The following is a 23,107-nucleotide window of genomic DNA, read 5'->3' on the forward strand; positions in this document are numbered from 1 at the left end:
TCAAGGCTGTCTTCCTACGAGGAGTGTTCACAGATGTCGTATTAAAGACGTGTTTCCCGTAGGTGAAACTCCCCAATTGCAATGTCTCCTTTTCAATTTCTGGGTCTCCTTTAAGCACCCAGCCATGACATCATCGCACGGACGCCGCGCAGCCTACCTTGGCAACGCCCGGCTGTCCTTCCGGGCCGCTTCAATTGGCTGGCTGGTTCCGAGATGCCCCGCCCCCTTCCCCCAGCAGTCTGCCCCGGCGCCGGCCATCAATCAGGCCAGTTGGCAGCTGTGATTGGCCACGGGGTCGGGTTCGCACTGGGGGAGGGGCGCGGCTCCCTTATAAGAGTCGCGGCCGTCCGGGTCCTCCGGCGCGCCTTGTAACCCGCCGCGCTCCTTGTAGCTCGCCGGTCCTCCTGCAGCCCGCCTGCTGGGCAGGGCCGGCTCGGCCGGGCCATGGAGTCCTACGACAACATCGCCAACCAGCCGGTAGTCATCGACAATGTGAGTCCGAGCGGCGGGGGTGGGGGAGGGCTGTGTCCCGCCCAGGGGTCGCACGCGGCGCCACGCAGTGGCCCGCGCTGGTGGTGCCAGGTGTGGGCCTCGGGACCACTTCTCTCGGAGCCCAGGATGTGCGGGACAGCTGGACACAGCCAAGCGGTCCTTGGTGCTTTAGGCAGATGGAAGCGTCTGTCTTGGGTGGAAGCGCTGGGCAAGTTTCGATCCCCGGACCTTTGCTTGGTGATCAGCCTGATGTAGGTTGGTTGACATTTGACCTTTGCACACTGCTGGCTTCATCTTTTGGAGGGCCAGGTGATCTTTACAACACTTCCTTAAGGGGCTTCACCTGAGGCAAACTCTGCTTGTTAATTCCTACCAGTCAAGTACCTACCCACCACCACTTGGCGCCCTCTTTGCCGCTTTAACACCCCCCCCCCCAAAAAAATGATCCCTTTGGAAAGTGCTGGACCACTTTTACCAGGACGGAGTAGCAGCAATTGGGGTAGTTGTTTCCAAGCCTGAAAGGAAAGAGGCCCTTTTTCCCGAGGCTTTGTCTTCCAGCGCCTGGATTCTGCTTGCCTTCAGCTACCCTGGGAGATGTCTAGCCCCAGAACCCTTGACATGGCTGGGGTTTTCAGTATCTATGCCTAGATGATGCCTCTGGTGTGTAGGCCATGGAGTTTTTGACAGTGACACACTTCTGCTCTTTCTGGGAGCTGACTCCTTCCCAAGTGACCCCAGGATGGTCCCTTTGTGGCTGCCTTTTTTTGGAGCACCCATGTGGACTCCCTTAAATCATAACAAGATGTTTACTGTAGAGACTAGTCCTGGGCTTGGCGATGTGCTTATCCGACCAGTGCTCTGACAAGCTACAGTGTACATCAGGCCACTTCCCTTCTTGGTGGCCGTGGCCAGCAGGCTTATGACCTCAGAGGCACCCACTTGGCTCTTCTTGGGCTTAGAGGCCCTCTCCTATAACTCAGACATGTTTGTTTCCGTTCTGCACACACAGAGGGTTGTGCTGTAGATTGGGGGGCAAAGAGTAGGAGAAGGTGATTCCTTTACTGAGTGGAAGGCTTGCCAGGTTCTTGTTGACATCTTAGGTCCAGTTTCCAGGCTGGAGCAGGGACAGGGAGAGTCTCTCCTCTTATTCCCCAGGAAAGGTACATGAGAAAGGTACCAATCTTTCTGCATGCCGAGTGGTCTCCCCGGTGGGTGGGCTCAGTATGTGGTCTATTTCTTCTGGTGAAGATAGGGACTCTTGAATAGGATGACACTGAGGGGTAGCATCTAGCTATCTTTGGAGTGTAGCTGTATTCCTCCTCCCACAGGAACTAGCCATAGCATTCCCAGAGGAGGATGTGTATAATGGTTTCTCTCTCCTCACTGATACCTTTCTGGTGCTGGTGATTGTTGGTAACAGGGAGAACCTGCACACTATAGAATATTGAGCAGCAACCCTGACCACCACCCACTAGATGCCCCTAACAGCCTATCATCTACCCCTTAAGTCTCCAGACCCAGCCAAAGAAAAATCTCCAGGACAGGAAATGCAGCATCACTTCCAGTTTTGAGCTACTAGTCCTTGTAAATGATCTTGTCCTCTAGGTGGGGTCTCTGGCTTCCCCCCTACCCAGCCTTGGTAGGCTGTCAGTTCTCTCCAGCTGGGTTCACTGACTGCACCTGGAGTGGATGGCAGGAGCTAAACATTGCTTTTCCTTGCAGGGTTCAGGGGTGATCAAGGCTGGTTTTGCAGGAGACCAGATTCCTAAGTACTGTTTCCCAAACTAGTAAGTGTTTATGGGGCAGCAGCCTCCCCCTTATTTGCTTTGGGAAAAACGTGGGTCCTGTGGTCACAGCTCCCCCTCCTCCTGTAAGAGGAAACACTGGATTGGTGGGGTTAACCTGAGCTCTGGGATACTTAAGTGCTGGGTTTCCTCTGCAGAGCCTCTTACCTTTGTTTTTGGCTGAGCCTGAGAGGAGAAGCAGCCAGCATTGCCCTGGGGATGGGGTGTGGTGATGGCTGTAGCAGGAATAAAAGGGACCTCTCTCCAGGGAAAGAGCTAAACTCCCACAGAGAGTGGGGGGAGGTTACACAGCCACCCCTGCCTCCCTGGAAAGGTTTTTCTGATTACTGTGGAGTTTGGGTGCAGGGGCTTGAACCCCTAGCCTCCCGAAAGCTAATCAAACATTGTAAGCTATAATCCCCAACCCCCAGAACTGTTTTCATCAGGGCTCGTTTATGTGTAACAACTAGGAAATGTTCCTGTCTAGCTCTCTCCACACACCCCAGGTGGTGCTAGTGGTAGCAGGAATCCCTGGGTATTAGCATCCTAGAGTACCTTCCCCGCTGGAGCCTCTCAGAGCCTGAAGGATCTGTCCATGGCCTACAGATCTGAGCTGGTCCCTGAAGTCCCCTGTCTAGGGACAAGGCCAGCCTGAGCACCCTGAGAGTGCACTGAAAGGCTTCAGCTTTCCATCCAGAATTCTGGTGGGTGTCGGGGAAGGCTGTTGGTGGTATGTGGGGAATGTGGGTCACGATTTGGAATGGCTGCTCATCAGACATATGCTTGCCAAGAACTGAATCTCTATTTTGGAGGCTGTGGCAGTTGGGAGGGACAGTGGCCACTGTGAGAGGGATGCTCAAGGAAGCCACTACACAGTTCTAGGGCTGTCCTCTATCAGCAGATGAGAGGGTGGGCTGAGTCAGTGTGGCTACAGAAGGCTCATCCCTTGCTAGAGCCAGACCATGAGGGGACCCGGTCATTCACACTCAGCCCCCCTGGGAGAGACCCATTCCTTCAGGCCCCTACACTGTTTGTGCTTCTAAGACCCATGCTGCGGTCCACTTCAGTCTAGGCTCTGACCTTTGCCCTGAGGCACTTCCTAGTGCTTAGACTGGCAGCCCTCTAGAGCTCTGTGGTTGGGCTACCGTTTTCCTGGACACAGGTTCAGCCATGCACCTGCCCGACTCACTGACCTTCTGTGTCCTTGCAGTGTTGGACGGCCCAAGCACATGCGGGTTATGGCTGGAGCCCTGGAGGGGGACCTCTTCATTGGACCGAAAGCAAAGGTAACTGGCCCTACATTGAGTTCCCCAGTCACAGGAGAGCTGGCTGGCAGTTTCTAAGGTTTCTGTGCCTTTTTGGCTCCTCTCGGTTGTTCAGTGCTGTGTATGTGGCAAGGCGAGCCCCTTCTGTGAGCCATGAACAAGATGGCACTCCTGAGGAACATGCTTAGGTCTCCTGTCCTCTCTCAGACACTGTTTGGAAACTATGGGAGAAAGAACTGATTAAGATCACAAGCCTGTGATCGCAACAGTTGGGAGGGGTGGAGGCAGGAGAATCAGAAGTTCAAAGTCATCTTCAGCTACCCCCAAAAGTGACTGATGGACCTGACACCTGCTCTGAGGGCTGGGGCCATTTCTTATTCTGGATAGGCTGACATACATGGGGACTGCACAGCCAAATCAGACTCTGAGGGAGCCAATATTGGCTATGAGGGAAGAACCAGGCCCAATGGGTAGGAGCCAGGTAGGCACGTGGGGAATAAAGGCAGCTTGGGCCTGAAAGGGAGAGATGAGCTCCTGGGAGTGAGGACCAGCCACTGTTGTAAGAGAAGCTTGTGTCCACTAGAGGGATGTCTGAGGGCAGGTGGAAGTGGCATATCCTGTGAAAGACAGATGAAGACAGATAAGAGAGCTGGGCCAAGAGGCCAGAGCCCCGGCTGTACTCTGGAAGAGTGATGGCCCCAGGTGGCCTAGGAGGGACTGTGCTGACACTGGCTGGAGTGCTGAAGGTGGCTGCTGCTCAGGGCATCGGGAGACACCATGGAGTTTAGGCAGTGAAGGAGGAAGCACATCCGTGGGGTAAGAGGGAGATTGTGGGACGAGGCATATTTCCAGGATTCTTTCCCTGCATAGATGTAAACAGTGGCTCCTTCTAAGGCCCCAGTGAGAAACCGGATTAGGAGTCTACTGAAGTTCACCCTGGGGAACCAGAGACTTTATTGATGGGGTGTGAGTGAGAGGCTAGTGTGGGAGCAAGGGAAACCCACAGCAATCTTCACTCTTCAATTAGCCTTCCCCAGCCCATATACACTAGCACTGAGACCATGTGCAATCAGGGCAGACCTGCCTACGAACAACTGGGAGGTGCGGAAGGAGAAATCTCAGGTGAGGGTCCAGTGCCCCTCCCACCCCCTTCTAAGGGAACCTCAGCAGGCCTGCTCAAAAGGCACCGCTTCTGCTTGGAGTATTTATTGTGTTCTGTAACACTGCGCTCCTTCCTTCAGCCCTTAGAGTCTACACACGCACGCACGCGCACACACACACACACACCAGCAGTGTTCCCTGAGCCTTGGAGGGGCGACATAGATATCTGGCTATTCTCCAACTTCAGCAGAGTACCAAGCCCTCATAGCATCTTGACCATCTCTCCATGTCTATAGTCTTGGTGATATTCCTTCTCCAAACACAAGTAAGAAAATGGGAAAGGGGAGAACAGAAAGACATCCACTAGAAGAAGCTGACAGCTGTGAGAACCTAAATGCAAAAGCAGATATTTGTACAGCACATGGCATTCATTTATAAAATAACTGCAGTTGTTTCCTTATTGGGGCCTGTGACTTTCTCCAACCATGGAACATTTACATGTGAGCTCACAGCACCACATGTAAATTCCTGCCTACTGAGCAGGCCTTAAGCCTAATCAGAAAGGTTGTATCTGTAACAGTTGATGCCATTATTGTACTAACTGGCACATCTTGCCTGGCACTTCCATAGTGTAGCGCACAGTATCTACCACCGAGTAGAACTTTGGACCATAATTTTCCCCAGCAGCCTTCATAGCACCTTTCAACGCTATAAAAGCTAACTAGTAGATGGAAGAAATTTCAACTTAGTCTCAGCTGGATTTTACCAAGTCCTGCAACTGAAGCATGCAATGACTGCAGCCAACAGGGTCTTACCATCTACTTTTGGTATACAGCCAGCAGCATGACAGTAGCCTTTATTGTTTATAGGGCTTATAGGGCCTCCTTGGTCAACCCATCCGTAGCACCGGGATTCTCAGTTAACCTCAAATCCACCAGAGGTCTATTTCACACTCTAGCAAGGTAGCCTGCATTCATTCTTTAACTTTTACATGCAAAGGGTTGTTGCAGAATTTCTATTGCTGTGACGAAACATCACAGTTGGGAGGAAAGGGTTTATTGGGCTTACACTTCCATATCGCTGTTCATCATCGAAGGAAGTCAGGATGGGAACTCAATTAGGGCAGGATCCTGGAGGCAGGAGCTGATGCAGAGACCATGGAGGGGTGCTGCTTAATGGCTCGCTCCCCATGGCTTGCTCAGCCTGCTTTCATTTTTTTTTTTAACTTTGAGATTTATTTATTATGTATACAACATTCTACTTCCATGTATATCTGCACACCAGAAGAGGGCACCAGATCTCGTAATGGATGGTTGTGAGCCACCATGTGGTTGCTGGGAATTGAACTCAGGACCTTTGGAACAGCAGTCAGTGCTCTTAACCTCTAAGCCATCTCTCCAGCCCTCAGCCTGCTTTCTTATAGAACCCAGAACCACCAGCCTCGGGATGGAACCACCCACCATGGGCTGGGCCCTCCCCTATCAATCACTAAGAAAATGCCTTATAGCTGGATCTTATGGAGTTATTTGCTCAATTGAGGTTCCCTCCTTTCAGATAACTATCTTATGTCAAGTTGACATGAGACCAGCCAGCACAGTGGGTATCATCCATGCTTTACCCAACCATAAAGCCCCCAAGAATTTCATAGTTGTGCCTGGCCCTTGCACCCTTTGTAACCCGTTTCCTTCCCATCCTTGCTCCTTTAGGTGCACTGTTAAGTTTTTCAGATGGGTTTTCAACCCTGCAAAGCACTCAGGTTAGCATTGTGTCCTCTATATTAAACCTTTTTTACCAAGGATGCTCAGGATGACAAAGCAAGGTCCTAGGTCACCATCCCATGGCAAATAGTAGGGTTGTGAAGATAACCTTGAAGTACTTTGAAAGTCCATTCCAGGCAAGTATCAGTTTTCAGAAATCCAAAGCTGAGGAGGTACTGAAGTAAAACTTTAAGTTCAGTACAGCATCCAAAGATTCCATCCCTTTGTATCTGTTGCATGGCTTCCTTATCCAGGAGCACTTTCATGGGTCCTTGGTGCATATTTCTCTCTCTCTTTCTCTCTCTCTCAACAGTGGGGGGGTTGTTTTTTATTTTAATTTTATGTGCAGTGATTGGTGTCTTGCCTGCATGTATGTCTGTGTGAAGTTGTCAGATCCCCTGGACTGGAGTCACAGACAGTTGTAAGCTGCCGTATGAGTGCTGGGAATTAAACTCAGGTCCTCTGGAAGAGCAGTCAGTGCTCTTGACCGCTGAGCCATCTCTCCAGCCCCAGCATTTTTCTAGTCTTGATGAACTCAGTAGGGCTCAGTGCCTCAGCTGATCAGACCCCTAAGGCCAAGGGGAACAGTATTTCATACCTCCCACCCCACAGTCACCTGCACCTTCTTGGCTTAAGACTGGTGTGTCCTTGGTTGCCATTCCACTACTGATACAGCCAGATGGTACTTCTCCATTTGCCACACCTGGCTGCTAAAAGGACTTATGTTTGGGTGACTAATCTGTACTCCCCTCTCCCAAGAGAAAAGTATACACCGAATATTCAGGGGAGGAAGCTGCCCGACTCTGGTCAAACTTAATCCTTTTAACTTGTACTTTTCCATCACCCTGAGACTCGTCGTTGTCTGTGATGTTCTTGGGTGCTACCAGGAACCAAGGAATACCTAGTTCCAGCACTCACCCAAGCCCAAATGACTTGGTGAGGGAGAGGGCGAGGGGCAGGTGTGAAACAAGGTCTCCCTGTAACCCTGGCTGCCCTGGAACTGACTTTGTAAACCAGGCTGATCTTAAACACACAGAGATCCACCTAAGAGATGGAATTAAAGATGTGTGCCAACACACCTGGCTCAAATAGTTGGCGAGCCCATAAATTCATACTTGAGCATGGGGCTTCCAGTCACCCTGTGCACAGTCCTCCTGTGCAGGTGTCCCTGGATACCTGGCCGTTGTGATCTCTAACCCTGAAAAGCGTCCTCCACCAGCAGCTCCTATAGTGGGGCCCCATCCCTGACCCAAGATCCCTGCTGAATCAACCTCCTTCTGCACCCCAGGTAACACCTCCCTATCTCGCCTAGTGACTGGAGTGCCATGTGCCACCTCTCTGAGCTCTTTAACCATCACTCTTACCCAGTGCTTCCTACAGGGGCCAAGTCCTTGGATCTCAGGAAGGGCTCTTTAACATAGATCTGAGTTGTGTCAATGCCACTATCTCCTTTTTTTCTACCTCTCTTTCTAAATCCAAGGCTAACATGGAGGGTGCCAGCCATGAGTCCCTTGCAGTTCCTCCTCCACACAAGCAAGTTCCCTCTGGGCTTCAGTTGTACATCGTATTACTCGGGACATTGCAGCTGTTGGTACAAGGGATGCTCCAACACACCACATGGGAAAACAGATGCCCTACCTTAGTGAGGTTTTAGCTGCCTGTCTCATCATCTGGAGAAAGAGCAATGCTGTTGCTTTTCCCAAACTAATCTTTGTAGTTGGTTGGGTTTTTGTTTTTGTTTTGTTTTTTGTTTGTTTGTTTGTTTTGTTTTTCGAGACAGGGTTTCTCTGTGGCTTTGGAGGCTGTTCTGGAACTAGCTCTTGTAGACCAGGCTGGTCTCGAACTCACAGAGATCCGCCTGCCTCCGCCTCCCCAGTGCTGGGATTAAAGGCGTGTACCACCAACGCCCGGCATTGGTTGGAGTTTTTTTTTTGTTTTTACTCTTTGTTCTTTTGGGGGCCTGCCACCCAGCTCCCAAATAAACACAGACTTATTCTTATAAATGCCTGGCCTTAGCTTGGCTTATTTCTTAATTTTTTTGTTTTTTTGTTTGTTTTTCGAGACAGCATTTCTCTGTGTAGCTTGGGAGCCTATCCTGGCACTCGCTCTGGAGACCAGGCTGGCTTCAAACTCACATAGATCCGCCTGCCTCTGCCTCCCGAGTGTTGGGATTAAAGGAGTGAGCCACCAACGCCTGGCAGCTTGGCTTATTTCTAGCCATCGTTCCTTAACATAAATTATCCCATCTATCTCTGGCCTCTGGGCTTTTTCCTTTTCTTCTGTAATCTTGCTTTCACTCTTACTCCATGGCTGGCTGTGTAGCTGGTGGCTGGCCCCTAGCATCTTCCTCTCCTTGTTATCTTGCTCTTTGGCTTTTTTTTCCCTCTCTTTGTCTCCTCCTATTTATTCTCTCTGCCTGCCAGCCCCACCTATCCTTTCAAGGCCTTGCTATTGGCCTTTCAGCTCTTTATTAGACCAGTCAGGTGTTTTAGACAGGCAAAGTAACAGCTTCACAGAATTAAAGAAATGCAACATAAAAGAATACAACATGCTGGGCGTTGGTGGCTCACGCCTTTAATCCCAGCACTCCGGAGGCAGAGGCAGGCGGATTCTCTGTGAGTTCGAGGTCAGCCTGGTCTCCAGAGCGAGTGCCAGGATAGGCTCCAAAGCTACACAGAGAAACCCTGTCTCAAAAATGAAACAAATATTCCACAGCATAAACAAATGTAACACATCTTTTTTTTTAATTTTATTTATTATGTATACAACATTCTGCTTCCATGTATATCTGCACACCAGAAGAGGGCACCAGATCTCATAACAGATAGTTGTGAGTCACCATGTGGTTGCTGGGAATTGAACTCAGGACCTTTGGAACAGCAGTCAGTGCCCCTAACCTCTGAACCATCTCTCCAGCCCCAATGTAACACATCTTAAAGTAATATTCTACAACACATCTTTGTTTTTGTCCTATCCTGCTGACTACCAGCCATGTTGGAAGAATTCCGTACCAAGGAGACATCTTTCTCCTCCGAAAGATTCCTGCCATAAATCAAAATACAAACTCCATCAGAGTTTACCCTGGGAAAACTGATGTTTATTGGGCGTACTTACAGAGTGTGGATGAGGGGCTACTTAGAGGCGGACGAGGAACCCCAAAGCACCTAGAAAGTTTTCACCTATCATGATGAGTTCTCCCTTCAGTTAGCCTTCCCCAGCTTCTGTACTTTGGTACCCCTCAAGATCCTCAGGCCACATACAGTTAGGACAGAGTGCATAGAAATGGCTGGGAGGCATCTTGGATGAGGATCTAATGACCCCACCCTCGGCAGGACTGTTTGGGATGGTTTCTTGCCAGCGGGCACCGCTGATTTGATAAAAATGGCTGCTGTTTACTCAGAAGACTGTATTCAATAAGGCATGTTGCCATTTTCTCTGGTCCTCAGCCATTTGAGGCCAGCTGAGCTCTGGGAGCCTTGTGTGCAGAGCAGGGAGAGGCCCAGCAGGCAGAGGCAGGAGACAACTTCCCAGTGTGCAGCAGCTGCTATGAGGGCCAGGTGCTATGTCTGGCTTTCTCCCTGTTCTCCAGGAGCACCGGGGGCTACTGACCATCCGCTACCCCATGGAGCATGGCGTGGTACGAGACTGGAATGACATGGAGCGTATCTGGCAGTACGTCTACTCTAAGGACCAGCTGCAGACCTTCTCCGAGGAGGTGTGGTAGCCACCCTTGCCTCCACACTCCCAGCTTTCCCGATTGTTCCTTCCCACTCCCTGTCTGTATATTGGTAGGAGTTTCCTGCTCCTTCTGTGTGTGTTTGTACACAACCAGTGACAGCCAGGCAAAATTTTTCAGGGCCTGGTCTTTGGCACTGATTCAGGATGGAGTCCTCAGGAGGGACAAGCAGCTAGCTGTTCAGTGGTGCTTTTAGCTCAGGAAAGCTGTTAGGACCTAGCTTGTCTGTGTGTGTGACTCCCTCATCTCTCATAGCACCCTGTTCTTCTAACGGAGGCCCCACTGAACCCCAGTAAGAACCGGGAGAAGGCGGCAGAGGTGTTCTTTGAGACCTTCAATGTTCCTGCACTGTTTATCTCCATGCAGGCCGTGCTCAGCCTGTGAGTGTCCCAAATCCTGAAGTCCCTGGAGGCACAGCCTCTCGATCCCCTCCATGCCTGTTTCTCGAGTAGTATAAATGATATCCCAGGGTCCCTTGTGGGGTTGAGGAGGTCTTCTCTCCTCAGTGACTGAAGTAAAAGAATGCTGACCTGGTGGCAGGTATGCAACAGGACGCACAACAGGAGTGGTTTTAGACTCAGGAGACGGGGTCACTCAAGCTGTCCCCATCTATGAGGGCTTTGCCATGCCACACTCCATCATACGGGTAGACATTGCGGGCCGTGACGTCTCTCGATATTTGAGGCTGCTGTTGCGCAAGGAAGGGGCTGACTTCTACACCTCGGCTGAGTTTGAGGTTGTCCGGACCATCAAAGAGGTGATAAAGGGCATGGGGGTGTGGACATGGCTGGGGCTGGGGAGGCCAAGACATGAAAGCAAGCCCCGGCTACAAGTGTCCCTGCTGAATTCTACTGAAGAGTGTGCCCTGTCCATACAGCGAGCCTGCTACCTGTCCATCAACCCACAAAAGGAGGAGGCTTTAGAGACCAAGAAGGTGCAGTACACCCTTCCAGACGGCAGCACAATTGATGTAAGTGGCCAGGCCTGATTATCGGTGGTAGCTAATGCTGACCTGGAGGAAAAGGACTGGGCTCTCCTGGAGAACCTGTGCTTTAGTCATCTTCTCCACAGGTGGGGCCTGCATGCTTCCGGGCCCCTGAGCTGCTGTTCCAACCAGACCTGTTGGGGGATGAGAGTGAGGGGCTCCATGAAGTACTGGCCTTCGCCATCCACAAGTCTGACATGGACCTTCGACGGACACTCTTCTCCAATATTATGCTCTCAGGGGGTTCAACACTCTTTAAAGGTACTGTTGGGGAGACGGTGACAGGCACCTCAGACCACTCACTCTCTGGAGCCCCAGGCACGGGGGCATACACATGTCATTTTAGTATTCAGGAGGTTGAGGCAGGAAGATCATGAGTTCAGTGCCAAGCCTGGATTACAGAGGATGAGACACACTTTTTTAAAAAAAAGAAACCAAAACCACCACCAACCACTAAAGTGGAGTTTTCCTTAGCTTATGACTGGATGGTGAGTTTGCAGTGGAGTACTCAGTTGAGGAGTCTTCAGGGCGGTCATAGGGTCAGGTGGCACTGCGTGGCTTTAGGTTACATCTCATGTCACTCTCCAGCAAGCTGTACCCACCCACAGCCAGGGTGCTGGAAAAAGGATGGCAACAGCTAGGGGTCTAAGGGTCACCATGGCAAGGATGTTGGTTGTGGTCCAGGCTTGGCCATCCTTGTATCCACAGGCTTTGGAGACAGGTTACTAAGTGAGGTAAAGAAGCTCGCTCCAAAGGACGTTAAAATCAAGGTGAGAGTGGAAGCCTCTGGGGAGAGGGTGCTGGGTGGTACTGGCCTTCAGAGAGATAGGAACCCTCTGTGCCCGTGTTTCCCATCCCCCACCTACAATACTACTCCTGCCCTCACTGCCTTGGGTCTGAGGGTGGTAGCTGTGTAGGGACAAGTGGTTATGTAACCATTTGCTCCTTCTAGATCTCAGCTCCTCAGGAACGGCTATACTCCACATGGATTGGGTAAGATGGGGCTCAAGCCGAAGGGCTCGGGGAGGGACTCCTCCAGGGGTTCACACAGGCCAGGGGAAATGGATGGATTTATTTCTCAAATAAAAGGTTGGGAGTTCTGACAACTTGGGATGGCAGCTGGCCCAGCCCACCAGTACTAAAGAATATTGTCTCTCCATCCTTACAGCGGCTCCATCCTTGCCTCCCTGGACACCTTCAAGAAGATGTGGGTATCCAAAAAGGAGTATGAAGACGATGGCTCCCGTGCGATTCATCGCAAAACCTTCTAATGCCCAAGAAGGGTGGACATATTGGGAGAGAAGAAGGAGAGGGGAGCCAGAGCCCTCGACCCCTTTTGGTCTGGGTTCATGTTCTAGGCCTGGGGTCCCCTGCATGCCCTGACCCTGGAGCAGGTGGTGCGGTCATGCTCGCCTGTAGCCCTCCCCTCCCCCTGTGCTCAACATACACACACAGACACAGAGAGTAAGGTTTAGCTGCATGGATGGCAGTCCCAAGCTGGAGCATAGGAATTCAACCCGACATTGAGTTGGTGTGGGCGACCCTCTCAGCAAGGCCACTTTGGCCTGTGGTTCCTTGCTCCGATCTTGAAGCTCCAAGACCAGACACTCACATGCCCCATTTGTTCTGACAGCTCCCACTGGGGCTAGAATCCCTGAACCACTGGAGTGGGCCAAGGGGGCAGCCAGGAGCTCCCATTGGGGGGTGAGGCACATTGGTGTATTCCATGCCAGTTTCCTCTTCCTGAGGCTTGACAGGGCTGCCTGGACCCTTGCATACCCAGTTTTGCTGGGCAGATGTCCTAGATAGGACTGACTAGGGAACAGTTCTCCATTCCCAATGAGGGAGTGTGGCCAAGGGTCAGAGCATCAGAGCCATGGGCAGCCACGGCTCGTGGTGTGCCCACTCTTTCAAGGCACTACATTGATTTGCTCCCCCTCACCCCCCTTTCCCTCCCTGCCCTGGCCAGGAAGGGATTATGGTCCTTATTTGCTGAGAGAAAGCCATTTAATCGGGAGTCAGACCCAAAGGGCAGGCATGTCCTCACCTCCCTCTAGAAAGGTCTTCACCATGGCCAGGGCCCCACCTCCCTCTCCAGAGCTGAACAATAATTTAACACAGTTGCCTGAAAAATAATTCTTTTTTCATAAATCATTATAGTAATAATTATGGACAAAGCCCAATGTGTGGCTCTGATTCTTGTGGCTTTATGTGCTCTTGTTTGCTCACTCATCCCTGGGGACATTGAGAGAAAGGACCAGAGGGAATTTAGCATGACACTGGCATAGCTCAGGAGCTTGAGGCCTTTGGTGGTTGGCAGGGCAACAGGAGAAGTGAGACCAGCTTCATTACTAGCTTGCTGTGACCTGCTAGGGGAGGCAGAGCCAGGCTGCCTTCCCTGCATGTTCCTAGACAGGGCTGCCGTGTGCCTCATCTCACATAGGCCTGCAGAGGCACGAGTGGTGCTGGCAATGATGCAGACTTAGCAGCCTGGGGCAGGATGAGAACGGCAGCCTAGGGATGGTCCAGGCTCCCCAGGAAGAAGCAGAGCACAATCAGGGAGTCCTGCAGGCAGTCAGAGCTCTGTGTGTGTGTGTGTGTGTGTGTGTGTGTGTGTCAGTAAGAGCTCGTGTGCGTGCGTGCGTGCGTGCGTGCGAATATGTCAGCACCTACACAGCACGGCTTCGAGGCTGGTGGAGAACAAGAGGGCTTTGCCCCAATAGCATTCATTTTGGAACAGCGTTGGGGCTGAGTCAACAGTGAGGCGTGCTGGCTTGTAAGAGTTTGGGTCAGACAGTGGTTAGGGAGGGCAACAGGACAGTTGTTGGCAAGGATGGATAAATTGGTCTGTAGCACCGTGATTTAAACCAAAGAGGTCAGTTGGCCTAGCATGTTGAGGGTCTGGAGAAGGTGGTTTAGCTGTGTACTAGGTGACAGTTTTCACTATGGAAGGATAGTGACCAGAACCAAGTGTTGAAAGCTATAGGTCAAAGTACTGATCAGGTGTGTGTGCAGGGGATTCTGTGTGGCCATAGGGTCAAAGCATAGGGACCCTGCAAACCAGCTCTTATGCAGGGTTCTGCTGCCACCACTGACTCCCAGCCACCTGGGTTTGGAACCTTACTGCTGAGTTCCTTCCTCCTCACATGTCACCAAGTCTGTGTCTCCTGCAGTCCCTTTGCTACCATCCTTTCCCATTAGGGCCATCCCCAGCCTAGCTTATGACCCTGCTCCATTCTGCCCACCCAGCCTGTTTGCTCTAACAATCTACTCTGCGGGTAACCACTTCAATTCTGTAATGAGTTATAAGCCATACAATGAAATACTCATGAGTCCTTACTGATACGAGTAAATATAGCCATGGGGGAAGAAGAAACAGCAGCTCTCTAGAAGAATTCCAGTTAATGTAAAACTCCTCTTCCTGGGAAGATAAAACAGCTGGAGTGATGCTGGCAAAGTCACCTCTGGGAAGTGCACACTGCTACATTTGAGGTCTTTTCCATTCCTACCTTAAGAGAATCCATCCTGTGTCCTGTTTTGCTTGCTAGCTCTGTTCCTTCTGTTCTCTCCACAGGAACCGCCCCTTATACACGTCAAAGTCACAGTCACGTTCTTTAAAACAAAGGCCTCCATAGCCCCCATACACCTCTGACAGGGATGGCCTGCTAAGAGCTAGCCTGCTGGATTGGAAAAGAGCTACAGCTGAGGGAAGCAGCTAGACTAAGCCTTGAGTTGTACAGGTATGAACTCCTGGTTTTATTCTACTAATGCTGAAACACCTGTGTGCAAGTAAGCATCAGGTTAAAATATATACATGTGTTTCCTACCTCATCTGTTTGGAGGGCCTAGAATTGTGGCACCCCAGAAACCATGAGCAGAGTCCAGGTCTAGCCTTCATCCCTAAAGGGAAACACAAGATATACTTATGTCTTGTGGCACTGGAAATTAAGAATTCAAGTGACTTATCTAAGTAACATGTGGACCAACTTGAAGCAGCCCCCAATGCTCCAATCTCTGGTATATTATAAACCATACAATAAAATCTTGTGAGTCCTTGGTGATATGTGACTAAATAGGGCTGGGGAGATGGCTCAGTTGACAAAGTGCTTGCCATGCACCTGAAGGCCTGAGTCCCTGTGTAGGATACCTCCCGTTGAATTATTGAGGTGTCCGTATTGTCCCCAAACAATGACAATACAGGCTACTGCTTACTTTTGGCTGTCCCCAGTACTTGATAAGATCTTATTGCTGAAGATACTCACATGTTGGTCACAGGACATGGAAAAAAAAAAAAAATCAAACTGTAACTGACCAGCTCTGTAACTGGCTAGTTCTCAGCACTGAAAGGTGCTATGGAGGCTGCTGTGGGAAAGAGTTCTTACCCAGCTGTGAACTAGAATGACTAGCTTAGTAAGAGATGCCCATGGGTGCAATAGTGACACCAATGTTTGGGGAGTAACCAACCACTTTTCTAATTGAATGAAGAAATGTATGCCTGGGTGCTGCAAATCTGGCCCAAGAACCCATGGCTGGGGAAGCTCACTAACCCAGGGGTGAACCTGCTGCTACCATTTTTGCTAAAAGGACAGTATCAAACTCTCTCTACCCAAAGATTAGTGCAGCTCTCAGACCTCAACACAGGAGTACAGTACAGTGGATGATGGTTAAGACAAACTTGCAACTGGTTGCTGGAATTACAGGCATGTGTAAGTGCGAGACTAAGTAACTACTTAGTACTCAGCTACAAATGACATCTCTTTTTATTACTCCCCTTTCCCAAGACTCAGAGACTATCACAGAACAGGGGGCAGAAAGTTTGTAAGAGCCAGAAGTTGGGAAGGACAACTGAAAACTGTCTTCCAGATGCGACAGTGCACTCCCAGCAGCTCTGCCTGCCTGCCTGCACAAGATCAAGCCAGTCAACATTATAGCATGATATGGAAACAGGCTTAAGAACCCACCGATCAGGGGCTATGGACAGTTGATTGCCTCTGGGGGAGAGAGTCTGTGTTCTTTAAGTTACTGATAGGTTGACCGTGCTCCAACAGATGCCCAGAAGTATATGGACAGCATAAACGAGTCAGGTTGGTTATTAAAATTTAAAAACCACTGACAATGTGTCAAAAGACTGTAAGACTGGAACTACCTCAGACATCATAATGGAAGATAGTATGACTCTGAATTGGACCCTCATGATGGAAAGACACTGAACAGCTGGGTGTGGTGACACACGCCTGTAATTCCAGCAACTAGGAGGCTGACAGAAGGATCTTGAGTTTGAGGCCAGCCTGGGCTATTCAGCAGTCAACCCCTCTCTCTCTCTCTCTCTCTCTCTCTCTCTCTCTCTCTCTCTCTCTCTCTCTCTGAGGCTGACAGAAGGATCTTGAGTTTGAGGCCAGCCTGGGCTATTCAGCAGTCAACCTCTCTCTCTCTCTCTCTGTCTCTCTCTCTCTCTCTCTCTGTCTCTCTCTCTCTCTCTCTCTGTGTGTGTGTGTGTGTGTGTGTATGTGTGTCTGTCTGCCTGTCTGTCTCTCCTCTCTTCTCTGTCTTACATACACACACACACAAACACACACAAACAAAAAACCCCCAAAATGTAATAAACATTTAAGAAAACTTGATGTCTAAGGATTAGGTGATTGAAATACCTAAACTACCATCCTGATTTTTTTTTTTTTTTTACCTTCGTGATTTTTGATAGTCACACTGTAGGGATTAAGTAAAGTCTGTAAGGTGGAACAAAAGGGGCTAGAGATATGGCCCAGTGGGTAAAGGCACACTCAGTGGGTAAAGACACTTGCCACACAGCTGGATGTCCTAAGTTAATCTCCCAAACCCATTTAAATGTGGGAAGGACAGAACCAACTTCACAGAGTTATCCTCTGACTTCTGTGTGTGTGCTGTGTCCACAAACACTGCATATGCATGCATGCACAAAATAAAAACAAACATACATGCCAGGTGTGGTGGCAACATGGATTTAATCCTAGCACTCAGTAGAGGCAGGTAGATCTCTTGAATTTGAGCCAGCCTGGTCTACCTTGAGTTCCAGACCAGTCAGACTTATATGGTGAGACCAGGTCTCAAAAGAAAAATAAAAAGTTGTACACACATTTATGACAGAGCATCAGATGGGCAATTTACAAGGATCCTGGAAACGTTTATTCCTGAACTTGCAGGCAATTAATGAAGTCTGTATTTTTCCTTGGTTTCAGTAGACAAAACTAAAGGTTCAGATGAAACCCTCTTGGTCAGAACACTGCATTTCCTTCTTATCCCAAATGGTCCAAGGAAGTACAGAAGCTACTCAAGTCCACGTGACTAGCCAAGTAGAGTTCTCGGCCTTAGCTGCAGAAGCTAAGCACCTGGGGAACTCTAAGGCACTGCTACCCAAGTTCCACCCCCAGGGACTGTTTAGTGGTCTAGTATGGCCTGGGTCCTAACATATGTAGATCTTCAGGTGACTCCAAAGTGCAGCTAACTCAAAGACCTATGGACTGAGGAATTTACTAGTCTGTTTTAGTATCTTATTACTGCTATAAAATGCTAATCACAAATGTAGTGACTTAGAATGTAAACTTATTATCTTACATACCAGCTCAGCATGGGTCTCACTGGGCTAAAATTAAAGCATCTACAGGCCTTCATATCTGGAATCTAGATAGTCACTCTCATCTCTCTTCCAGAGACCATTTGCATTTCTTGGCTCAAGGCCTCTTTCCTATATTGAATCAACATCATTAGGCCTCCCTTTTTCTTCCACCTGGATAACCCAACAGTCTCTCTGACTTTTAAAATATTTAGTGTGCATGTATGCCATAGCACATGTGTAGAGGGCAGAGAACAACTAATGGGAGTTGGTTCCCTCCTTCTACCATGTGGGTCCCAGGGATTGAACTGAGGTCATCAGGCTAGGTAGCTGGTACCTTTACCTGCTGAGACAGACAGATGGGCAGACAGACAGTTGTCCCTAGTTCTAAAGTCAGCAACCTCAATTCCACCTACAACCTTAATTCATTTGCTGTGTGACCTAATGTTTGTACAAGTTTTGGGGTTTAAGATGCAGACATCTTGAGAGGATAATTGTTCTGCCTACCAGGGCCTGTAAATGTCCTGGAGAGTTTTCTTTCTGCCCTGGTTACAATCCTTAAAAGAAAAACAACAAGGAGGATCTGGCAATGAGAAGCCAAGGGAGCAAAGACTGACTTAATGATCCTATTTTTTTTATGCACTCTGCAGGAGTGTAGAGAAAGTGCAGTACAAGAGGCTGCAGACAGGAGAGCTTCCCTGGAGCTTTCAGAGTACAGACAGTAGGAAATAGCATTTAAAGTGGGATTGTCGGAGTAAGATCTAATAGCATGCGGGATCCCCTTCCCACAGAAAAGGCCTCAAGTGGCCAATCAATGCCTGAGCACCTGGAAGCAGAGATGGTCACTTACAGCAAAGAGTGGAAACGACACCTTACACTTCACCTTCCAAACAGGTCAGTAAGATAGGGGAAGGGCCTTTCTCTTAAGGCTTTCCATCCCTGAATTCAAATTTTAACATAAAATGAAAAGATATTGCCATTTTACAGAAATTTGTTTTGAGAATTTCACCAACAACGTATCATGAACATGATGGCTGAGGGGAGCTGTTGCCCTCCTCCCCAATTTATATTTCCATGGGTACTTCTGAAGAAGAGAAACTCCTCACATATGAAAATTTAGTAAATACCTAAATATCAATATTGAGTTCAAATTATTGTTATTTTGAGTCAAGTTCTATGTTGCCCAGACTCAGGTGATCCTCTCACTGCAAATTCTCAAATAAATGGGATTATAAATGGCACCACTGTGTCCAGCTTAGTGTCTCTCACTTCCTCCTTCTCTTTTAAACTTGGTAGGCAGACTTTATTTAAAGGGAACTACAGACAGTTACAGAGATCACAGCGACAGTCCCCAATGGGGACAGAATAGACTACAATGTCCTTCCCCTAAATCTAGATTCAGGTTGAAAAGTGGCTCAGTAGCATGTGGCCCAGTTATTCAATCATTACTACTGCAAAAATAAAAACATCAAGATCCGGGGCTCAAGAGATGGCTTAGAGGTGAGGAGCACTGGCTGCTCTTCCAGAGGTTTTGAGTTCAATTCCCAGCAACCACATGGTGGCTCACCACCATCTATAATGAGATCTAGTGTTCTCTCCTGTCCTGCGTGTGTACATGCAGGTAGAATTCTGTATACATAAGAAAAATCTTAAACAAAAACAAAAACACAAAACAAACAAACAAAACATATCAGGATCCAAGCAAGGTCCAAATATTGCCATTGCTTTCACCCTTTAAAATCTTCCTTGGTTTTTGCCCCCACCATCCTTATATAAAAAAAAAAAAAAAAAATTAAATAAAAATCTAACAGCTCTATACTGGTTTTACATTCTCAGTAGATGTCAAGCCAGTATTAAGAAACAACTGATCTCAACATAAAAAAAAAATCTATAGAAGCCGGGCAGTAGTGGTGGAGCACACCTTTGATCCTAGCACTGGGGAGGCAGAGGTAGGCAGATCTCTGTGAATTCAAGGCCAGCCTGGTCTACAGAGTGAGTGCCAGGACAGCCAAGAATACACAAAGAAACCGTGTCTACAAACAAAACAAATAAAACCTACAGAAATAAGACTAGCCACCTATGGGAGGAGCCAATACAATGGCTAGTCTTTATTAGAGATAAACTTTCCATCACATTCTGAAAAGTTAACACAGAGGCTCAGTGGACCAGTTGGTGGGGCACCAGCTTATAATGGGTTCCACAGCTGGGGCATCGCTGGACCTCGCCTTTGTGCAGCCAAAACCAGATGACAGTGCAGTTGTCCTCTTCACCTGAAAGGGAAAAGGCAGCTCAAAGTCATCCAGCTCCAGCGTACAAAGGGAGACTTACAACATTCATCTTTTCCTACAAACACTTTAGAGAAAAAACCCAAAAAAACTGTGGTTGACTTTAAGAAGTCACTTCAAGCAAACTCTGCTCTTTCAAATGAAAAAATGGGGCTGAGTTTACCTGTGAGTAAAATAACCTTGTATCAGGGTCACTGTAGGTTCTAACAATTCCATTCCCTACACAGAATCCCAAAGCAGGATCAGTACTTATTTGTATCTCTAGAGCCTAAAACAGTGCCTGGCATACAAATATATTTATATATAAAATCTGGGCTGGAGGCTGGAGAGATGGCTCAGCGGTTAAGAGCACTGACTATATTCTTCCAGAGGTCCTGAGTTCAATTCCCAGCAACCACATGGTGGCTCACAACCGACTTGAATAAGATCTGGCACAGTCTGCTGGCATGCAGGCAGAAGACTGTATACATTTAAAAAAAAAAAAAAATCTGGGCTGGAAAGATGGTTCAACATGTTTTAAGACCATAGACTGCTCTTCCAGAGAACCTGAGTTCAATTCCCAGTATCCCTATCAGATGACTCACAACCTTATTTGTAACTACAGCTCCAGGGGCATCTGACTCTAGTGGCTCTCATGCATTCTGAGGCTTGAGACAGAACACTTAGGACAATTTATACCAGTATTTTTTATGCACATATAGTCAGTCACATGCACAGATCTGAAGCAATTTACAGAGATTCTGTGTAGCAGGTCATGAACAAATGGACAGACAATAAAGGCAAGGTACTTACAGATGCAGCCCACTATTCGCTTGTTGGTGATGGAAGGGACTAAATTAGGATCTTCCTTGGTGCCTGAAGCCGCTTTTGGAGGTAGCATATTGTATGGATCCTGAAAAAGGCAAGAATTGACCAGTTACTACAGACATCCCCTGCAACTACACTGCAAAGGGGCTGTTCCTACAAGTTGGGTTTCCAGGACCAAATGCTGGCTGACTGGAGACTCCTCTGATCCCATCCAAGTCCAAGGGCTCCAGAAGACACAGGGAGTTTTTCCTTACCAGTCCCTTCTCTGCTGCTATCATGATCTCCCTCTCCAGCCCTGTAGCCTGCTCCTCATCAGTAGGAACACCACCTAAAAGAAGAAAAATGAATTATGCCAACTGATAGGACCACGATGAATACACGCTCAAATGATCAACACGGGAAAGGTGACATTGTAAGCGTCTTTGGTGGGCTCTCAAGTCACCCATTCCCACAGTCCCCTAAGCCCACTGAGTCATGACTCCCAAAGCCTTAGGGGAAGTTTCCCCCTCCAGCCGCCGAGGCTTGCTTTTCGACTTTTTCTAAAAACCAAGTAATCAATGAGAGATAGCTGGCTGGAGGTGGGCAGGGAATCTCAAAATCGGTCCAGTCTTTTCCCACCGCTCCAACAGTCCCTGTCTCTCAAGGTCACCCGGCACCTTCCAGTCAGGGCACTTTAGAATCGGGGTCAATCCTGGGCGGGGGCTGGGCGGCCGAAATTACAGCCAGACCGCTCGGAGCGCAGACTCCGGGAGCGTGAGGTGGTCAACAGGGCCCGAAGCAGCTCAATGGCCGACCCCGCTCGACCGCGCCATCACCAACCACCCCCGAGGCCCCGGACACCGGCCTGGCGCGCCCAGCTGGCCACAAACCTCCAGAAGCAAAGGAGCGTGTCGCAACCGCGCCATGGGGCCCACGAGCCCTCAGGGCCTGCGCCGCCAGAGCTCCCACTCCGCGAAGTAACCTTGAAGCCATCTCGCCCGAGACAAGCAGATGCACTTCCGGGAACGGGCTCGGCAAGATAGGCGGGACTTCCGGCGATGGGCGTCAGTCAACGACCAGTCAGCCTTCCGCTTCCTCCCCCGGCCTGCCCAGGCCGCTAAGGTAGATGCTGCGCATGAGCAGCTCTGCCTCTGCGCCCGCCGCGCAGACTCCGTCAGCCTCGGAGGCGTGGCGTCAGTCACCATGGCAGCTGGCGGCTTTCGGTTTTGCCACTGTTGCGCTTGCGTGCTCGCGCCTGTGTGTCCCGGCCACATTGACGTTCCTGTGGTGGAGGTGCTGTTGGAAGCTGAAGTCCCCCTCAGTGGGGACTTGCTGCACCACAAGTGACACAGATGGGCTTGAGCTCGGGAAGCTTTGTTTGACGTGCCTGTTAGTCGCCGGTTCGGGTCCTCAGGCAGAGCATTAGCCATCACCAATCTGTTGCGTAGTCCCACCCTGTCAGAATTTGACGGGACCTCCCCACAGTCTCGGCCTCAGTTTCCTTCCCTCCTTCCTTCCTTCCTTCCTTCCTTCCTTCCTTCCTTCCTTCCTTCCTTCCTTCCTTCCTTCCTTCCTTCCTTCCTTCCTTCTTTTTTTTTAAGGCAGGGAATCACTATGTACAATCAACCCTGACTGACCCGGAACTCGCTTGTTGATCAGACTGGTCTCGAGCTCACAGAGATCTGGCTACCCCTGCTGGGATTAAAGTATTGGCATCACCTCAATTTCCTCCTTTAACAGTGTCATTAGAAGTGATGGTGTTGGCCCCAGGGATGGATGCAGGATACCTCCTGGTGGCCACTCTGCGAAGTTATGATCAATGAGGAGGATTCTAGAAGGAGGAAGGAAGGAAAGTTAATAATGCAATTAGAAATCACAATAGTTACAGTGGACAGAGGTCTCTAATTTAAACGGAAAACACATCCCATTGCTCCCCACTGCACACTGCAGGTAAACTGTGAAAACTCATGGCAGGACGGCTAGAGGACTTTCAAACACAACTGTGCTTCCCTAATTGTGCTCCAATACCTTGTAGAGGTCTTGCATATAATAATATCAAATAATTTCTAGTAAGTCTGGCCGTTTGGACCAAATATAAAGCTTATAGGTCAATTTGAGGGCAACTACAAAGGACTAAATTCCTGGGTGTTGCCACCTGCCATGTGTAGATTATTTTCAACATTTTTATAAGTTGCATTGGTCACAGTGTCTTATCACAGCGATAAAAAGGTATCTAATATATACTTGCTTCTCACTCTCATAGATTTCCCTAAAAAGAGGAGAATTTTGTCAGGACTTGTCCAGCTCAAGAAAATCTGACCCTCATT

The 23,107-nt window shown here is 49.2% G+C and overlaps 2 protein-coding genes across 4 annotated transcripts; one reads left to right on the forward strand and one right to left on the reverse strand.

The window, feature by feature from the left end:
- The first annotated feature begins 317 nt into the window (after positions 1–317).
- On the forward strand, positions 318–18,950 carry Actr1b (actin related protein 1B). Of its 3 annotated transcripts, XR_003479449.2 has the most exons (13): positions 318–492; positions 2,215–2,279; positions 3,487–3,562; positions 9,989–10,114; positions 10,391–10,515; positions 10,676–10,892; positions 11,013–11,105; positions 11,207–11,381; positions 11,829–11,890; positions 12,073–12,113; positions 12,289–12,327; positions 14,695–14,860; positions 18,501–18,950. XR_003479449.2 is itself a non-coding variant. In XM_027386853.2 (12 exons), the coding sequence occupies exons 1-12, from the start codon at positions 445–447 to the stop codon at positions 14,753–14,755; spliced, it is 1,128 nt and encodes a 375-aa protein (XP_027242654.1). In that variant the 5' UTR covers positions 318–444; the 3' UTR covers positions 14,756–15,176. The 3 variants fall into 3 exon arrangements, 2 of the variants coding, with proteins under 2 accessions (XP_027242654.1, XP_027242653.1); XM_027386853.2 differs by lacking the exon at positions 18,501–18,950 and having other exon boundaries at positions 14,695–15,176; XM_027386852.2 differs by lacking the exons at positions 14,695–14,860; positions 18,501–18,950 and having other exon boundaries at positions 321–492; positions 12,289–13,303.
- An 837-nt stretch (positions 18,951–19,787) lies between these two features.
- LOC100768321 (cytochrome c oxidase subunit 5B, mitochondrial) lies at positions 19,788–21,827 on the reverse strand. Its single transcript, XM_027386854.1, has 4 exons — positions 21,671–21,827; positions 21,056–21,129; positions 20,787–20,886; positions 19,788–19,979 (listed from the first exon to the last, which is right to left on the reverse strand). The coding sequence occupies exons 1-4, from the start codon at positions 21,771–21,773 to the stop codon at positions 19,867–19,869; spliced, it is 390 nt and encodes a 129-aa protein (XP_027242655.1). The 5' UTR covers positions 21,774–21,827; the 3' UTR covers positions 19,788–19,866.
- Positions 21,828–23,107: the final 1,280 nt, after the last annotated feature.

This window comes from Cricetulus griseus (genome assembly GCF_003668045.3).
Source record: "Cricetulus griseus strain 17A/GY chromosome 1 unlocalized genomic scaffold, alternate assembly CriGri-PICRH-1.0 chr1_1, whole genome shotgun sequence".
Taxonomy (NCBI): Eukaryota; Metazoa; Chordata; class Mammalia; order Rodentia; family Cricetidae; genus Cricetulus; species Cricetulus griseus.